This window comes from Stegastes partitus, unplaced genomic scaffold (genome assembly GCF_000690725.1).
Source record: "Stegastes partitus isolate 25-593 unplaced genomic scaffold, Stegastes_partitus-1.0.2 Scaffold8, whole genome shotgun sequence".
NCBI lineage: Eukaryota > Metazoa > Chordata > Actinopteri > Pomacentridae > Stegastes > Stegastes partitus.
In genome coordinates this window covers 679,785-697,261 of record NW_007577739.1, presented here as the reverse complement: position 1 = coordinate 697,261, position 17,477 = coordinate 679,785, and the positions used below count along the sequence as shown (strand labels likewise).

The 17,477-nt window shown below is 44.4% G+C and overlaps 2 protein-coding genes across 2 annotated transcripts in view; both read right to left on the bottom strand.

Annotated features, from left to right (window-relative positions):
• The window catches only part of noxred1 (NADP-dependent oxidoreductase domain containing 1), a 2,910-nt gene extending 2,461 nt beyond the window's left edge, over positions 1 to 449 (bottom strand). The window contains exons 1-2 of the mRNA XM_008283110.1: positions 295 to 449; positions 38 to 210 (exon numbers count right to left, since the gene is read on the bottom strand). Coding sequence (XP_008281332.1) covers positions 38 to 210; positions 295 to 449 — 328 coding nt within the window. The remainder of the gene's footprint in view (positions 1 to 37; positions 211 to 294) is intronic.
• Positions 450 to 790: 341 nt separating this feature from the next.
• Positions 791 to 17,351, bottom strand: atg2b (autophagy related 2B). Its single transcript, XM_008283086.1, has 43 exons — positions 17,302 to 17,351; positions 16,232 to 16,638; positions 15,982 to 16,144; positions 15,683 to 15,835; positions 15,478 to 15,580; positions 15,113 to 15,275; positions 14,851 to 15,030; positions 14,637 to 14,733; positions 14,359 to 14,523; positions 14,104 to 14,255; positions 13,766 to 13,877; positions 13,382 to 13,625; positions 13,103 to 13,265; positions 12,863 to 12,955; positions 12,566 to 12,754; positions 11,894 to 12,167; positions 11,692 to 11,800; positions 11,412 to 11,613; positions 10,148 to 10,290; positions 9,763 to 9,920; positions 9,471 to 9,646; positions 9,231 to 9,381; positions 8,869 to 9,071; positions 7,410 to 7,490; positions 7,199 to 7,305; positions 7,026 to 7,118; positions 6,870 to 6,940; positions 6,710 to 6,786; positions 6,442 to 6,612; positions 6,227 to 6,359; positions 5,933 to 6,132; positions 5,616 to 5,845; positions 5,411 to 5,528; positions 5,115 to 5,306; positions 4,939 to 5,040; positions 4,770 to 4,848; positions 4,480 to 4,690; positions 4,324 to 4,393; positions 4,157 to 4,239; positions 3,888 to 4,009; positions 3,466 to 3,620; positions 3,207 to 3,356; positions 791 to 2,038 (listed from the first exon to the last, which is right to left on the bottom strand). The coding sequence occupies exons 2-43, from the start codon at positions 16,391 to 16,393 to the stop codon at positions 1,808 to 1,810; spliced, it is 6,231 nt and encodes a 2,076-aa protein (XP_008281308.1). The 5' UTR covers positions 16,394 to 16,638; positions 17,302 to 17,351; the 3' UTR covers positions 791 to 1,807.
• Positions 17,352 to 17,477: the final 126 nt, after the last annotated feature.

Sequence of the window (17,477 nt, the reverse complement as noted above, 5' to 3'; positions counted from 1 at the left end):
CTTGCATCAGAACATCTGTTCATACTTCTCTGTGTACCTGCTGATTCTGGTCTTCTGGTGGAGATTTTAATATGTGATGGTTTGATGCTGGTTTTTCTGAGGAGGGCGAGCAGCAGCTGTTTCCCCAGGCGACCCAGCCCGAGGATCCCCACACAGAGCTGCCTGTCCTCCGCCGAGGCCGCTGGCTCTCGGTGGCTTTTAATAGCACATCTGGACACAAACCAGCTTCAGTCATTTATAACACAAAGTGTGCAAGAAGTCGCCGTAAAGTTAAACTTCAGCAACATTAATTACCTCAGCGAGTGGACGAGCTCGCACGTGAACGCTGCGTGCGCGCACCCGCAAAACGTCAGTCCAGCCGCGCGGGCGCGAAGATAAATTAAGTCCGTCTCGTCCTCGGTCAGCCCACTTTCAAAGCTGAGACTGCTCAGATCTGCAGCTATGTCCATCCCAAAAAGAAAAAAAATGACCACAGGCGACGCGCTTTAACCCTTAAGTGGGGAAAAGTCTGCTTCATCTTGTCGCCATGGCAACACAAACTTCCGACGTAATGACGTAACATTTTAAAGGCTTCCGACGTGATTGGGCAATTTATAAATTATCTTTAAAATAATAGAATTTAAAATTGTCAAAATATATTTATTATTTTGAGCACGTCTGTCAAATTGTTTATGCTTTTTTGTTAAATTCTTTGTATGCACATTCATTAGTAAATAAAGTTCTGTTTTTTTTTTTTAAAAAGACTGCAAATTTAAAGAAAACAACAATAAAAACACCCAACAACCCTCCATAGCGGTGAATTTAACTGTTTTTATTTCCCTTTCATGCTTTTAATACAAATTCATGAGTCACCTGTACACGTATGTACAAGAAATATTACTCTTCCCACATAAACAAGAAAGTGAGCAAATAAATCAAATGTCTGTAACACAACATGTCACGCCAAACATCAATATTCAAACATACATTTAACAAAAAAAAAAAAAAAAAGCAGAATATTAAGACTTTGCTCGAGATGTACTTTCTCGTACGAGTTTGAAAACGGCAGACCGAAGGAATAAAGCTCGTCGACAGTCCTTAAATTTAACAAAGCAGCTTTTCAGGACAGCAGCTTCTGTGAAAATTACGCAACACTGATCACAGGTCAAAAATAAAACTGTGAAACTTTACAACAAATTCGGGTTATCCTCCAATTCGCCATTTATTTGGGCAAAGTAACCCCTCGAGTCACCTAAAAGTGCTGAAAGTGAACTTTACACAGCTTTAACACATTCAGTTTCTACTCTTGTTCTCTTATATTTGCATGAAATGTTACACATTAGGAATATTTACAGTAAATAACAAGGCCCACGTACAGTACGTATCATATAAATTAAGGGTCATTACAACTATAACGTTAGTGTTTGTTGACACCAAGTAGGATTAGAGAATGTAATCACACAATCTGTAAACAGGGCTGAAAATGAAGCCAATGAGAACCTATTTCTTCCTTGTTATGCGTTTACATTTGAAATAGCACTGTGTATCCTACAACAGAATATAATCCACATTAAGACGATATGTGGCTCATCCTTATTCACACATCCCTTGATTAAACATACAGCTGGACGATGCTGATGACCATGAAGGCACTGTGAGGGAACTGGTAAGCTGACACAAGCTGAATCACGGGAGCTCAAACTGCCACGAGATGAACACTATTTTATTTACACCACAGCTGGCAGTCCACCTCACCTTTCTCCACCTTCCGCTCAGAGGCTGTGGCCGCTGCACAGTCGAGGTTTCTGTTACCGTATGGCGATCGGAGCTACTCCTCGCCCTGCCTCCATTTCTGCGACTCCTCCTGCCGTGCGTCTGGGTGGATCTGGTTTCTCATCCCACCCAAGACATTAGAGGTGGCTTCAGTGGCCATAATTAGTGGTTTGACTACTGCTGGTGGCAGCTGACGGAGAACTCCGCCAACTGCTCCAGTCATCCCACGCTGCTCGTGCTCCCGCGTGGCCGTGTCGTAGATGGTCAGTGCAGTGTCTGTGATCCCCTGGAGGTGGAAAGTTTTATTTTTCATTAATGTATCCTGAACAAAAACAGAAACTTGACATGGAATATTTTATGAAATCCTATCTTGAGCTGCCATAATTGTTATTCATGTTAAAAATGTATTTAATATGATTTGCATATTTTATTTTCTTAACAGACAAGGGAAGCACTTTCTGCTTTTAGTGTTGCAAGGGTGACACGTTTTGTTTTTCATTTATTCACTATGAAGTCGTTCAAGGCGCACATGCAACAAGTAAAGGGCAAGAACGTCATACAAGCACTGAAAGGTGGCGTCTGCAAAGGCAACTCTTTTTATGAGGATCATTGTTCTTTTGGTAATGTGTTGTTGTTTGCGACGTGAAGCGGACTCGTTCCCTCTTGGCGTACACGCGGCCAGCGAGGTACGTGCTAAATGCTTACAGTGTTTGTTTATCTTTAGTTTTAGTCATGCTGCTAATGTGTTGTATGTATTTGTGCATGTTTGACAGTTCGACGGTGAGTTAATGTGGAAATGCGTTGTAGTGGCGATAAACCCGTCAGTGGTACCAGAACCATGGTCTTGTCTAATTCCTGGAGGGAGTGATGCAATCCATTCTACTTAACACAGAGGAATTAGTATTTGGTGTTTCAACGCAATGCATCTCAACAACAGAATGGACGTCATGAAACAACCAAGTACAGACGATATCTCTACATATATATATAACGGACAGAGTGACAGACTGGAAGGATTTCCTATGAGACAAATGGTGGAGTTGAGGACGTTCCATGCCGTAACACGGCAGCATGCCAACTGTACGTGTTTCTCATATCATCTGTGGCATCTGTCATTTGAATAAAGCCACACCTGACTAGTGTCTGGATTCACTCAATGAACAGCTCAAAAATGTTTTACACACAACTCACAATTTTTTTTGCCTTTTCTAATAATAGAAATCAGATTTAGCTTTTCCTCTATGCTAGAAAAGGACTTTATATTTCTGTTCAGTGTAAATGAAGTACTGTCATTTCCAGACTATAAGCCGCTACTTTTTTCACACACTTTGAACACTGTGGCTTAAACAATGATGCGGTTAATTTATGGGTTTTTACAAATTTGCCTCAAGACGTATGTGACATTGAGAGCGACAACGAAAGAGAGACTATCAGCCTTAGTCTTCTTCTTTTACCTCTTTCACCACAGTGTAGGCTTTGGCTACACCTTCTCTCAGGTCGACAGGTTGATGAGCAAGTCCATAGTGGGAGTACCGTTTTATTCTCTTAGTGTCTCTCTCATCAGGAACAGGAGACACCATGTCGTAGGCCGTCTCAGCTGCGGCCTAAAAAAAAGATAAATCACAGTTACAACAACGATGAATTAGTTTGATGCCTTCTAAAGGAATGAGCAATGAATACATACTTTTAATTGTCAGTGGAGAACCAGTTTACCTGGATTGTTCGCACCATCCTGTTGGTGAGCTCCAGAGCAGCCATAGCAGTAGAGGTTCCAAAGGAGGCGGTGCCGCGCTGAAATCCACGAACTATCCGACCGTCCTTTCTGTACTGCTCGATTGGGAGCCAGACCAAATCCCTGAGTCCATGAACTGAAGAGGAAAGTCATGTCAAAAATGGGAAAGTATCTGAGAGATGCACCTGGATCATCGTCATAGTAAGATTATTCATGCAATTATAAACTACCAGTTGTTCCCAGACACTAATCGAGCCTGATTCAACGCTTTTATTAACAACTTTTACACAGCAATTTACTATCCAAGTAAGAAACAGGTGGACAAAAATGCAGAATATGGCAATGTGAGTAGCTGACAATGCTAAAATCATGTGTCTGGGTTTAATACTAGTGTGACACTCACCGAGTTTCACCAGAGTGTGAATAGGTGCCACGCCACTCAGTATCCCTTGAAGCTGGTTTGTCTTTATGTCATTGAGCCACTCGTTTATTGCATAGGAAAACAGCTTATCCACTCCCAGTAATCTGAAATACAGGCAAGTATTATTCTCCTGTGAAAGAAATTTTTCCTCTGTGAATAGTATTTTAAACTATATACAGTATGAGGTGTCATTGTGTGTGAAAGAAATGTGCTTATTGACTGTGTAACAGGACATTCTGAGATAAACACACCCTTGTCTGTAGCACAACTGCCGCAGTTTTAACTCGGAACAATTCAGCTGCGTCAACCCGAAAATGATTCCTGCAAACGTTCCCTGAAACAGAGAAGTCATAAAGTCATTCATAAAGCCCCAATAACATCATTTGGAGTTAAAACAGTTCCCTGTTAGACCGTGTACCTGGTCCATCGACACGTGTTTTCCATGGTAATCCAAGCGAATGGGAACCTCAGAGGTAAATCGAAACTCCCTGTTAGGAAGAGAAGACGTTACCCAACAGAGACAAGCACGTTATGGATTTTAGGTGTTTGGAATATTTCATTATGTCCCACTGACCTAAAGAAGATTGGCTGGTCTGTGAAGGGAGAGGCAGAGGCTTCGCTGTCGTTCATTTCCTCCCTGCCAGATGTGGAGAAACCGTTGTGGCTCAGTCGTCTCTGAGCAGGCACTGAGATGATCGGGGCTGGGTCCTGGCTGCTACCGGCGTGCTTGGAGAAGCTGCAGGAGATCTCCGGGGCAGCTGCTTTCTTTGTCGTGACACAGACAGCTGCGAAACGCAACATTACAATCGTGAATCTAAGTTAGGATTTACAATAATAAACGTCTGTGAGACTCAACGGTCCTACCTTCTTGTGCAGGTGGTGAGAAAAACTCAACTTCGGTAGCAAGACTAGTAAAGAAGTCCTTCAAGAAGAAAAGTGCATCCTTCAAGGAAACAAAAAACAAGGCTGTTACGTCAAGACTTTGCCAGATTTCTGACACATTAGACCAGTCATCTGTATCCGACTGTCTTACCTGATCGATATTGAGGCGAAGAGGCATCAGAGAGACACGTAAGCAGCACTCGGGGGGAGCCTGGCCCGACTCTGGACACATGTGCAGGGCCTTAACTGTCAACTAAGAACAAAAGCACTCGTGAAGCTACAAAAGACCACGGCTTGTGATTGTTTTGAGCATGCTGTCTTCCTCACCATGTTAGAATGGGCTTTTCGGGGCATTTCCTTGCTCGAGTATAAGTAGAGGAACTTGTTCATCTGTGAGGTAGCCAGTCTGTCTCGAATCTCCAAGTCTTGCACAACAAACACCTGTCGGGACACTGGCTGGTCCACTGCTGAACGAGACGCCACCGGGGGCTGTGGATACACCTCGTGCTGAAATCTGACCTGTGGAAACAAGAAAAGAAAAGTTAAATGGTAAAACAAAGCCTTTATATGATCTGTGTTAGTTTATCCTCATCAACAAGTATTGCAGGAGGGAGTAAGCTCACCTTGCTGAGCTGGATCTCCATGAGGACATCAGGGTTCCTTCCCTTTCCGCCCGCTGCCCGCCCTGAAGCCTTGGCTTGTCTGACTGGCGTTTGAGAGGGGGAGCTGTGAGGTGTAGATCTGCAAGAAAAAGAAAAAGAGACACAAAATAAACAAGTCTGTTTCCCCTTTAGACAAGTTAAACAGAATTTAACGTTCTGGACTCACCCCCGACTTCTAGCAGGAGAGGCTGTGGACGTCACACTCCCAAAGTCTTTTCCGCCATAAAGATGCCAGATAACAGAGATCTCCTTAATGAGGTAGCGAACCTCCGGGATCGGAAAGTTCATGGCTCCGCGACTGGAATCACTCCCTTCCAGAGGCTGACTAAAGTGATCGTCTTTGATTTCCACTGGGTCCGAGGTAAGCAGTTTCACCACCGGCTCCTGATCTCGATCCTGAAACACAACATTGGTTAAAGTGAAGCAACAAACCTGGACCACTGTGTTATGTAGCCTTAACTGGGTGAGCGAGTAAATACCAACCTCCCCTCTGGAACCTGGAGTTTCCAAGATGCAAAAGTCATCGGTCTCCTGTGCCAGGCTGGGAGCAGGTGTGATGAGGGGAGAGGGGAGCATGGGGTAGGTGGGGCTTGAATCTTGGTTAAAATTGCCGCTCTCATCTGGGAACAGGAACAGATCGGAGCGAGGCGGGTCGTGGTCATGAATCTGCTCCTCGTGTGCACCTGCAGATGTGTAAAAATATATAAAATATAAAAGAAATATTCACTAAAGAGATAACTCCCATGGAACTGTATTCTTTACTGAGCAGATCAGTACCGTTCTGCTGCGGTCCTGGTGCCTGCTGCCCGTCAGTCTCCTCCATGGCTTCACTCATCAGATCCTGCAACATCTGCTGCTCAGTCTCAGCGAGCAGCGAGGTCTGAGATGCCGGTCGGCTAGGAGCCTCCGCCTGTCCAAAAGCAAACTAAGCATCAAGTGTTTTAAAACTGTATTCTGTGTAACATGTGATGGTGTTGGGCGTCACCGCTGACCTTGCTTCTCTGTGCACTGCTGCTCTGCTTGGTCTCTGGTTCTGCTGGGGGCAGCAAGTCTCCATAGCTGGCTACATACTGGATGAGGTTCATGAGGGCCGCACAGGAGTCCGAGCACGTTCTAATGTGGATCACATCACTGGAGCAGCGCAGCTCAAACCTGGGCTCCGACTGTCACCCAAGAGACGGTGAAAGCGTGTTTAGAATTTGTGAAGCGTATTTGTGAGTGACAGAGCCATTGTGTCATTTAAAGACGGGTGACTCTTACCAATTTTCCATCTATTCCAGGTTTGACGGCTGTAATCCTCAGCTCCAGGGTTCCCATGTCTACCACCTGAACATAGTCTGCGATAAAAACCGAAGGCAAACGTTGCTCAGAGCTGCACATAAACACGTCGGACACAACATCGTCACTGAAGCCGACTTACCGCGCACTAGGTTGACAGAGACGGCATTACTCTTGTCTGACAGAAACAAAGCAGCTTCGTCCAAAATGATCCTGGAAACATCATATTACATTAAATACAGGAATTACCTTTTTTGTTCTACATTTTCGGTACAATTAAACCTCTCAGTTTTCATACCTGAGCGTTGACGAAGAGTGGTCTAAAGAGACGCTGCTGGAGATGCTAAAAGTCTCGACAACCAACAGCGATCGCAGCGGCAGGTAGAGGGGTCTGTCAAGAGAATAACAAGAGCCACGTTAGAATGATGACAATTAGCTCAATATTAATGGTTGGAGGGAATTCTACTTTACCTGTAGTCCAGAGAGCAGCTCCAAAGGTGCAGATGAAGGGTGGTGACAGATGTAGGAGGGGCGTAACCCAACACAGGTTCATCAGAAACATTCAGGAAGTCGACAATCTGTTGCACAGAAATTGGCAATGAGATCAGTAATGCCTGATTCCAGCGTGCATTTGTTCTAAATGTTTTCTAGCATCAAAGTTAGTGGTCCTAGTGTGTCTTACCTGGTCGTACCAGCCCAGGCTGGGAGGGACCACTCTGTGCTGGAGGGTGGCTCCTCTTACTCCAATAGCAACCAGAAACTCCTGCAGAAGACAAATCACAACAATGATCAGCAAAACAGAAGCCAGTCGTTTGAAAAAAAAGTCTAAATAAGTTTCTAATACAAATACAAAGACACACAAGAATCATTTGATAATCAACGTAAAATGATGCCTGGTATTACCCAGCATTCAAATGTGGCTGCACTTGCCCATTATTTCCTTGATGTGGCATCATCTATAACACATGGGTATTTGTTGTGCTCTCACATGGCAAGATGAGGTTTTACGCTGGATAGTAGATCCAGAAAACCAACATGATGGACTACAGCCCAATTTACAAGGCAAATATGGTCATGAAATAGTCTGCTGAGCCTCAGTAAAATGACAGAGGTCATCTTAGTCTCTCAGACAATCTACAGTTTACAGAAAATGTTCCAGTGATGTCTACGACAGTTACAAGGTCAAGCTCAGGGACTGTAATTGTAATAACAAGATAAGTAAGAAGAAAATTTTAAATATTATTTGTTTTAAACTGTCCACCAATCTGTTCTTCTATTGTTGTGAAACACTACACTGTTTTACATCTTCAGGCTTTTAAAAATATTTCAGATCTAAAAACTTTTACCTACAGTGTGATGCTGAAGTTGCTCGAGCCCTTTTCAGAGATGGGATGCGTAACTTTCTTAGCAAGCGGCAGCATTCTGTGACTTAGACAAAGGTTGCTTTTATGTCAGTGTTCCTCACAGCTTCATTCAGACGGAGCTTCCACATCGATGAAGACAGCACCGGTACTTTCACAACATTTAGAACAAAAGAGTAAAGCTGAACTACAGCAAATTTTTCACTAATGAGGACAGGATTGCTCAGGATCCATCAAACTGAGTCGCAGTTTATAAGCTACAATTAACTACTTGTTTAATAGCAGGCGTCGGGATATTATTTGCAGTAAAAATTCAATCTGTTTACTAAAGCAGAAATATTTTAATCATATCAAGCTTTTTTATTATCAGAGATTTTTTGGTTTCAGTCTCACACTGGGATATTAATAGTAACAGGCTAATTATATACGTGGATACATTTCCATAAGTAAACAACCTGCAGAAAGTGACCTCGCTGATCATTACATAACCACCTAAACTACTTTGCCTATCGACTATCTGTTGATGCGACTGCGTGCAGTGCAGACTTGTGCAGCGTTGAGAGTACGATTGGTGTCACAAGTTAAATGAAAAAATGACCAGTCAGACGTGTTTAGATGCAACCAGATTAACGCAGAGTAGTGCTTGTCTGAAAGGGGCTTAGCAGACTTTGTTGAAGTGGTTCTTAACTTGTAGAACCTATGAAAGAACCTATGAAAGAACGGCATTCCACCAACACAACACACTCTGACACACGAGTCGCCCTGTAGCTGCTATCTGACCTTGATGTTGCGTTCCGCATTCTGCGACGAGATTTTGACAGCGACGGACACCATGCTGCGGGCTTCCAGACCAATACCCTCTGAGGGCGTTGAGGACCTTTCTGGAGACGTCTCTGATTGATAGATGGTCGGCTCCAGCCAGTGGGGATGGGTCCTGCATGGCAACTTGATGTCTGAGACAAAAGTGCCTCCATCAATAAGTCCTGAGCGGATGACAGATGGTGAAAGACGCATAAGCAATCAATTACGTAACAGCACTGATGCAAATACAGTACAGCTGTTTTGTAGTTCTCTATGTAGTCTCAGGTTTGGAATAAACGCCACATATTCGAAACACAAGAGTACAGCATTAGGTACTTTACCTTGGTGATACATGCATATGCTACTGGTGTGGAAGCAGATGTAGTGTTGGTCTTTATAGCCTTCATACTGAGTGACACTGAACAAAACGGCATTTTTCACCTCCATCCAGAACTCGCCGTGTTTGTTTTTCAGTATGCTTTTATCCTCCTTCTGGAAATAAAAGGAAACTCGATTTCACTGCCCATGTAACAAGCTGCTAGGATCGGCTACGTAAAGCTGTTTAGAAAGAATGAGTTTACCTTAGCATTAGCCTGAAGAGCTACGAGGCCATGATTGACACTGAGGATGACTGAGAAGAGACTCTGGGAGGTCTTGCTGTGGGTTTTGGGCTTTTTCTTCTTACGAGATCTGAGGCCGAGGTCAGAGGCAGGAGAGTAATAGTGCATGTTTTCCTCCTCTGAGCCACTGGTGTCCTCTGCAAGAACAACATAACGTTTGTCTGGGCGAGCTATTGGTTGTCGAAAAAGATGCATCATTTACTGCAAGGTTTAGAGTCTGCAGAATGGTGTGAAATGTCTCTTGTTATCTCACCCTCGGGACCAGTGGAGCGGAACTGGCTGAAGCTGTCCTTGGAGTAAGTGTTGATCAACTGGCTGGCGACAGAGAGGCCAACTCCATACGGCATATTCTCAACCGTCTCCACTGGGGATGGAGCAGTCGGCTCCCAAAGCAGCAGGTCATTGTTTATCCTAAAACATTGAGGATATACATTTAATATACTAAACAGGTAGGGATCAAGTGTCTTTGTCAAGGAGTCTTCCATGGATGCGGAAAAAAAAGTGGAAACCTTACAGCAAAATTTGTCTTACAGATAAATAATATGCTCTAAAACAACTGCTTTTTTTTTTTTGTATGACAAGCCTGAACTCCAACATTCACCGTGCTGTTCTATTGTGTTTCTATGAGCAAACTCTACCTGTTGTGTAGTTTTTCATAAAATGCCTTGCTGGGTAGCGCTAATTGCACATTGGGGAAACACAACTCAAGGACAAAACGAGAGTTGTTCATAGTTTTTTCCTGGAACTCTGTCATCTCAGCAACATCACCAGGAATGACCATCTGGAATGAAAAAACAAACAAAAAAAGATTATTTAAACCCTGTCACCACCTGCTTTGTCAACAGGTTAGGTACGCAAAGCAGTGCTCTTGTCACTATTTGCATAATGATGCGTCGGTCAGGCATGTTAATAGAAAAACCAGACACTATCCTCGCTCCTGAATGCAAATCTATCCACCTGTACAAAGCACACCTGTCTCCGATCAAGGCCATGATTGAATATTACAACAATAACTTTGATATATATAGTATAAGGACACATTAAGGATTCTTGTCAAATGAGACTTACCTTCACATCAAACACTGATGCGCTATTAATGCTCCTGGTGCACACTGGGTGAAGTTTGATGTTGTTGGTGCACACTTGAATCATTTCTTAGTCATAGATTCAGTTGTTATTTTAAGCTCCACTACATTTACATTCAGATCAACACTGATGCAGGCCAAAACAACTAATGCAGAAAATCAGTTTGCATCCACATTTCATTTTAAAAGGTGAGCTGGGGTGCCATGTGCAGGGCTACAGTCCCAATGTGGAGGTCATGAGTTTGAATCCTGCTCATGACGCTTTCCCACATGTCCTCCCCCCGTTCTTCTCCCCTACTTTCCTGTCTCTCTCTGACTAAAACTATCCAGGCACAAAAAGGCACAAAGGCCAAAAAAAAAAAAACTTTAAAAGGTGAGCTACTTTTTCATTTCCTACTCAACTGAAAGCACATTCTGACTGTATTTGCATCACGTGTTGTTGCATTTAATTGCCAGCTGGATCAGAATCTGTGATGTCATAAATCGTGCTCACAGATACACATCTGATTTTAAGTGACCGCAGAGAAACGCTTGATCTGAACAAACATCATTCTGCGCAGTGAATGTCGAACATCCAAGAGAATACTCTTCTGCGTGTATGATTCAGGTGTAATTTTCTGATTTAGCATCGATGTGCATGAGACAACAGAGCAGACTGGAGTCTTTATAAACACTGAGAATCAGGGTGACAGCTGACTCATAAATGGGTCCAATGCTAACTGAGTAGACCCACGTTACGCAACACAAGGAAATGTAATTATACATGCAGTAGAGGGCTGCAGTTTATGATGGATGGTGCCCTTTACCAGTGACTCACCTCTTCATTCTCATACATAACCCTACGTGAAGAAAAGGGAGACGGCTCTGGTTTCCCAAAGTCGCACACATCTTTCAGTGAATGAGCCGCCCCTTCCTCCTCTTCTTCTTCCAGTGAATGGTCCTCGGCCCCCTCGTCATCCTCAGCTGTCGCACGCTCAAGAATTGAGTGAACTGCGGTGGGGTTCATTTTCAGCACGACCCTGCTCAGAGAAATTTAACATCACCGAAAGATGTCGCAGAATAGACGCATCAGTTTGAGGTCGGTTGAACGAACTTACCTCGGCCAATCAAATTTGACGCTTTCAGATGTCGTCATGTCTCCGTCCATGCTGTGCGATACTCTGAGGAACCGGACAGCCGGTTGATCTGGCTCCTCCTGGAACTTACCTGGGAAAATGGAGAAGAAAAAAAAAAGCCACTAAAATGTAGCGCTACGGTCAAATTAAGATTCTTTAAAGAGCAGTCTAGAGGTTGACATACCAGTAAGTTCCTTGAACGTGAGCTCCATTTTGGTTTGTTCAGGTGAACTGCCACCCATGAACTCTGTCTTCACTTCAAGGTCTTCCAGCTCCAAGTAGAGCACCTCTTTCTGCAGGGACTTCTTGAACCAAGGGCCCCTCTCCTGATCCGAGCGCAGATCGGGGATGGGGAAGCGAATCGCAACGCCCAGCACCGGGGCGTTGACTGTCAGCGATACGTGACAGTTGGTGGGAGTGTGACTGTCATCAAGGAAAACCTCTGTAAAGGCCTTGTGCTGTGAAAGACAAAGATGCACATTATATAGAGTGCTACAGAGCTCATAAACATGCAATATAAATTTTACTTTTTCAATTTAACTGAGAAGTCACTGTTCATTTCATAATGGCCCTGTGGTAGGAAATCAAAACTTCCTACAATAAAAAGCACAAAGCATGTAAAAAGATTGTGCTTTTTAGACAATTGTCTGTGGAAATTATGCTTCACAAAGCACCACAGGAAAAAAAAAGAAAGAAGCAGAAGTGTAAAAAACAAGAGAGATGAGTCTCTGAGTCAATGTGGATGAAAAAATGACTCAAATGATTTCAGTGTGGATTAGCCTTAAAGACAGCAGTGTTTTATACGATCAGATACAACGGTGCGACAATAATCCCCTAGTTTGTGGGAGACCCTTACCAAGCTGACGTGTTTATTGTAAGACGTGTACATGTGAGAGGCCATCATCTCTGTGGTTGCTAGTTTCTGAGGCTGCAGTAGCGAGTTGAGGCGGTCCACGATGCTGATGTCCACCTCGGAGCGCACGGGGCCCAGCTCCACCTGGATCTCCGCCTTCCTCGGAATGGTGCTGAGACGCACCTGGCCGCCCTGCACAGAGAGGCGAAAGGTCAACAGCTTGGATGCCAGATGCCCATGCAGGAAAAGCATTTGAGCATTAGTGTTGTGGTTTCACATCAGTCTAATACAAGCAGTTACCTGAGGGCCTCTGCGCTCAGCCTGTTTGTAAAGCAGGTGAAGGCAGGTGGTAAGCGGTGCATCAGCACTGGCTGCAGTGTCAAATGTCAGGAGCTGAAGTGTGACAGAGAGACTAAAGTGAAATACTCTCAATGACAAGCCAGCTGCAGCTTTCAGGTGTTCCGTAAGGATAAGCAGTGTTCGACCAACCACAGCTTAGTGTTGCGAAAAATATGCTTAGCTCAGGCTTCAAAGTCTAACCTCGGTGTACTGAATTCCTCTTTGGGAGCCGCCAATGACAGCCTCAGAGGGGAACAGACACTCCAGAAACTCCATCTGGTTTAGGGAGATGTCGGTGCTGAACGTCCGCAGGCTAGATCCCTGACAGTGCTCATAGTTTATCTTCAGACCCTGGCCTACAAACCTGCAAAAAAAAAAAGCCCAGGTAAGACAGATTTGCACATACAGATCCCAACCCTGTCCCTACAAAAAGTAAGAAAAGACCTTACACAAGAGGAAATAGTGGAAAATAAAGCACACCTGAGGTGATCATGGGGACACGCCTGATCAAACACTTTTCGAGACTGAAGGAAAGCAGCCGGGGCGAGGTGTCCCGGGCCCACGGTGCTGAAGAAGTGTGCAGCCATGGGGCCGAGGGGACTGGGAGCAGCATGTGGCGGTGGCAGTGGGTCAATGTGGAGGACCGAGACAGCCAAACTACTCAGTGTCAACTTCAGCACCAGCTCTGGCCTTGACTCATCACCGTGGGTTTTGGATGGATGGGCTGAAATGCAACAATGAATACATCAGTCCAATGATAAGTCTGTACACACAAGGCCAAGAGTTTGCAGCTTATTATCTTCTGCTGGAATGAAAATAGCTTGATGTCTATGGACTTGTGTATAAATAAACTGTGGTGCTTACAGGTTTGCCTCAATAGTTTTTGAGGGAGCTGTGAATCCCTGGACTGGACAGGAGTTTCATTGGTCTGCTTCTCTTTTTGTCGTGGCACATCCATATAGTCCTCCCACAGAGCCTAGAAACACAGACATGATTCCATATTATGAGAACACCAATAATCAGGAATAACACAAACTAAACCGCCAATATTCACAATACGAGTTTGTTTAGCTCCTAATGTTGGCAGTGTAAAGATTGCATGCCTATGTCCTGTACTTTGTTAAGGATTTCAGGATTTTAACCAGAGCCCTTACTCTTCACCACATGCTATTGCTCGATTACATGCACAAAAGAATCCTCACTGTCGCATTTGCAGAGGGAGATTCTCCCGGGGAGGCAGAGTAGTTACTGTTGAGTGACAAGTCCAAGTCAACAGTGGGTGGTTCACCCAGGGGAGGGAGGGATGACAAGCTGTGAGACATGTCCATGTCAGCCATGGAGAAGAACACATCATCTACAGCAGCAACAAAAGAGAACAGTTTGCATTAGAGAGGTTACATAAGGGCATCTCATTTCCAAGAAAACGTAGAAGTTGCAGGATGGAGTTTGAGTCAAACCTCGACTTGACACGGTTCTGGTATTTTGGCTTTCGAAGAGGTCGGGATCCGCTCCTGGCACGGCAGTATCCTTCTTCAGACACCGATTCAGTTCCATATGGAGCCGGTACTCGTCCTCTTGCTGTATGGGGCGACTCTTTCTATCCTTGGTCCATTCCTGTGCACCTTCACATGAGGAGCGAGAAAACAGTCTGTTCACTCTATTTCCAAATAACTGATTTGGTGACACTATTTCCTTGTTTGGTGCAAATGTTCTTGATCATCTGTAAAGTGCTCACCTCCACCAGAGAAAGCTCCAAACAAGTCCAAAAGAAGATGAACTTGCCGGGGGGACAGCAGAATAATCAGCGTATCGATATGTCCGACGACGTCGAGCTGAAAAGCAAAGTATGCAAAACAGTGTGTGTAGTGGCAATACCCTAAGAACATAATGATAAACACATAATCAGGGGCCATTTTTTCTTAGAATATTTTGTGATATGGCTCATTTACCTTTGCACCAGGCATAGCGAGGTTGTTTTTCAGAGTGAGGGACAACTCAATTTTACCACCGAGGCTTCCGACCTGCACGGGTTCAAAGGGTGTTGTGGAGGACACAGGCTCTGTGAACTGTGGATGAGGCTCACATATTATTTTGGGATTCCAGCTAGGCGAGAGCTTCGGCTCCGTTTCCTGTAAAATAAGAGATACGTGTTTGAACAGACTTATACGTGCAGCTCCACAATGCTGAATTTCAAATACTTGCGACACCAACCGTCGGAGTCGGTGAAGATTTACAACCAGCACGAGACGCGTCTGAGAACTCGTCCCAGAACACAGTGATTCCTTCCATCTGCACGTTTTTATGCGCAAACGTGGTTGGCTGATGCACATTTACGCTTGAGCTGTCCTCATCCGTTTCATCGCAGTAAACAATCCTGAACACAACCACAAAATGCAATTAGCTTAACGGGAAGCTGCAGAGTGACGGTGAAAACTGATGCACATTTGGCTGCAGCCTGTTTCTCTTTTTTTTTTAATCTACTTCCCCTTATCTACATCTCCTCCATTCTGATCAAACAAAGATTTAAGAGAGGAAGCTGATAACAGATGAATGCTTTAACTAGATTTAAAACTTACTTGCTGATTCGAATCTCAAGAGCAATTCCAGTTTTGGAGTTTTCTGGAATGTGTTCGACTCTGAGAACAGTATCCAAAAACGTCACTTTGACTCGTCTTAGAACTGAAAATGAGAAAATTGAATAAATTATATTATTAAACCGTTTCAGGCTGTTAAAGTTGCTGAATGCTTAAACCAGCACAGATTGAAAAAAATAAAACGTACCTGTCTCTATCGTTTCTGCAAACTTCTCTAATCCTTCAAAAGGCTGGAAACTCTCTCCCATGTCATCGGTGAGTTTTTGGCTCAGACATTCTTTGGCGAGCTGCATGCTGCTTGTCATGAAACTGGACCAATACATGGGCTCAGTTCCAGATGCTAGAAGAGCAACAAGTCTTTTACTTTTTAGCACAATTAGTTGCCAACATGAGTATATGTAACACGTGTATTCAGACCCTTTCCATCTATGTCAACCCTGTTTCCCAGATTGTGCTATAATGACACATAAATCAGTATCTCCTTACCCACTCTCGGTCTTGGTCTGAGCACCATCTCCAAACCCTTGACCTCGAGGGCACAGTTTTCCTGCAGCAGGGCAGCCCATGGGACGGTGAGAGAAATTGTCTGGATGAACCCTGCGATTACCTCAAACGGGGCATCTGCCGTCTCTAGGAGCTCATTGAGTGACTGAGGGACGAGAAATAACGTTGAAGATACTGTGCTTAAATCAAATAAATCGATCTGCTTTAGGCACAAAGGTAACACGACACGTACCCATTTATCCAGAGGCACTTGTGCAAGGGACCCGGTGCCTTGATAAAGGTCTAAACTGAGTTGATCCAAGCTCAGCTTCTCCTGCAGAAAGTTGCCTAGGTACCGATGCAGGAGGTACCTGCAGGCCCGCTTCTTGATGGACTCCGAAAAGGGCCAAGGCATCTTAACTTAGTAGGTGAACAGTACACAGGTAATGAAAGGAATCTTGAGGCTCTGCAACTGCAAATGCTACTCAAACAGCTATGAATGAATCACTGGTGTTACAGTCGTGTCATCCTGTCGACTTGAAGACATCGAGAAATCGTGAGCTCAAACATCCTTTATATCCCAAGTTTAGGGACACTCTGGAGGATGTGTTGACACTCAGAGACGTGTGTGGGTGACGGTCCGACTCCAGTTTGCTGCGCCTACAGCACACACACAGGCGCACAGTGTCACTCTTTGTAATTTGACACTTGGCACAACATGTGACTTAACACAAAATATTGACAACACAACCGAAAACATCAAGCTCCATTAACCGCTAACACGCGATTCAAGACAGAGAAAGGTTTAATCTGCCCCCGAGTAGCGTTATAATACAGCACACCTGTCCAAATAACATTTGTGTAATGCTAACCGCGCGTTAGCCCCCCCTTACAGAGCCTCTGTTAACCTGCAAACCGTAGTTGCCAAGTAGCTGTTAGCATGCCACAAACTTGCCTGTCAACATGTACCCTAAGCTGTGTTTACTTAAACCCAGCTGTCATGGGCCGACGAGAGCTGCGCACTGACTCCTCTCTAGACAAAGGCATGTCATTTAGCTAGCTAGCCGTTTAGCACAAGTTAGCCTAGCTAGCTTATAAGCCACTGAATGAGGCAACATTAGCATAGCCGGCTAAGGTAGTAGCTACACATGCTTGCTAGTTAGCTATCGAGCTAACCTAAAATCTAACATTTCTCAAGTTATCCACCCTCATATGTCAAATGTAGACAGACAAAGACACGACACATACGTGCACCGGGTCCATACACCGACATGCATGCGTTAGTGAGCAGAACAGAGTGTATCAGTGCAGCTGATAAGTTACCTTCTGACTGAGTTGTTTACAAACACTTTCATGACTCCGCACCAACTGAGCTGCACACTCCGGGGAGGGATTAGCCGGTGAGGTCATAACATGGCGGAGCTGTGTGGTCCACGGGACACTCACTGGGTCAAGATTTCTTTAAGGTAGTTAATTCGTGTTTCATTACCCAGAAACAC

Coding starts and splice junctions, on each gene's coding strand:
- atg2b (XM_008283086.1), bottom strand. CDS start 16,393: ATGCCTTGGCCCTTTTCGGAGTCCATCAAGAAGCGGGCCTGCAGGTAC. Junction 12,755..12,862: donor CTGAGCGCAGAGGCCCTCAG/GTAACTGCTTGT, acceptor CTCTCTGTGCAG/GGCGGCCAGGTGCGTCTCAG. Junction 5,529..5,615: donor TCTCCTGCTAGAAGTCGGGG/GTGAGTCCAGAA, acceptor TTTTTCTTGCAG/ATCTACACCTCACAGCTCCC.